Source organism: Protobothrops mucrosquamatus, unplaced genomic scaffold, assembly GCF_001527695.2.
Source record: "Protobothrops mucrosquamatus isolate PMUCROS unplaced genomic scaffold, P.Mucros_1.0 scaffold9318, whole genome shotgun sequence".
Lineage (NCBI taxonomy): Eukaryota > Metazoa > Chordata > Lepidosauria > Squamata > Viperidae > Protobothrops > Protobothrops mucrosquamatus.
The window spans coordinates 873-1,971 of record NW_015395110.1 but is presented as its reverse complement, the minus strand read 5'-3'; the positions used below and the strand labels follow the sequence as shown (position 1 = coordinate 1,971).

The following is a 1,099-nucleotide window of genomic DNA, read 5'->3' as shown; positions in this document are numbered from 1 at the left end:
CATGGTTTGGCTGCCTCTGCCTCCTAACTTGTCCTGTGCCGTCCTCAAGGCTGCCTCTCTGGGCTGTGATGACTTGCTGCTCCCCATTGCAGCCATGCTGTCTGTGGAGAAGGTCTTCATTCATCCAGGTGAGAACAGGTGGGATTGGGGGATGGTGGCAGTGGCTGGTCATTACCCTGTCAAGACCCACATTTTACTACGGTGTGGTATGGTTGGAATCTGATTAGTCTACACTCGCATATGTTCTGTGGGAAGAGGTAGTCATGAAACCAGACTTCTAGGGGAGCAGAGATCTAGTACCTGGCTTCCTGGAAAACAGAGATGTAGAATGAAGCTTCCGGGAAAGCAGAGATGTAGAATGAAGCTTCCGGGAAAGCAGAGGTCTAGAACAGGGGTGTCAAACACAATTTCATTGAGGGTCGCATCAGCATTGCGGTTGCCCTTGGGGGGCCGGGTGAGTATGGCCAGGGTGGGTGTGGCCTACTGGGTGGGCATGGATGGAGTGGGTGTGGCCTATTGGGTGGGCATGTGAGAATTCCCCGCTGCCTGCCAAAACCCCTCCCCATCAAGCCGGATATGTGAAGTAGGCGAGGGCCATTTGCTGGCCACTTCCAGGCAATGATCCATTTATTCATTCCTCACAAAGGGTGACACCTCCCCAGCATGCACCCAGGGGGTGGGGCCGACGCGGCAGGGTTGGTTCCTCGCTGTTTCTAGACGGCCTTGTGGAGCTAAGACTGAATGCATTTCAGCATAGATAACCACCACAAAATTGTACATTGGCTCTCGGCCGGCCTGGGCCAGGGCCAAGGCAGCGGGGGCCGTTCCCTCACTGTTTCCAGGATGGCTTCGCGGGCCACATGAAACCACTTCGCGGGCCGCATCCGGCCCCCGGGCCTTTTGTTTGACATGTCTGGTCTAGAATGAAGCTTCTGGGAAAGCAGAGGTCTAGAATGAAGCTTCCTGGAAAGCAGAGATCTAGAATGAAGCCGTTCTTAAGACTGGCATCTCCGCTGCTCTTGGTTTAGGGGGGTTAATTGGGGACACCAATGGGGAACACAGCCTTCTTTTATTCTGCACAGAGTGTTTCTGTTCCTGT

At 54.2% G+C, this 1,099-nt stretch overlaps 1 protein-coding gene across 1 annotated transcript in view; it reads left to right on the top strand.

Annotated features, from left to right (window-relative positions):
• Window positions 1–138, top strand: part of LOC107300958 (probable ATP-dependent RNA helicase DHX40) — a gene marked incomplete at its 3' end in the record, with an annotated part of 24,137 nt that extends 23,999 nt beyond the window's left edge. The window contains exon 10 of the mRNA XM_029287068.1: window positions 16–138. Within this exon, the coding sequence (XP_029142901.1) occupies window positions 16–138 (123 nt within the window). The remainder of the gene's footprint in view (window positions 1–15) is intronic.
• Between the last annotated feature and the right edge of the window lie 961 nt (window positions 139–1,099).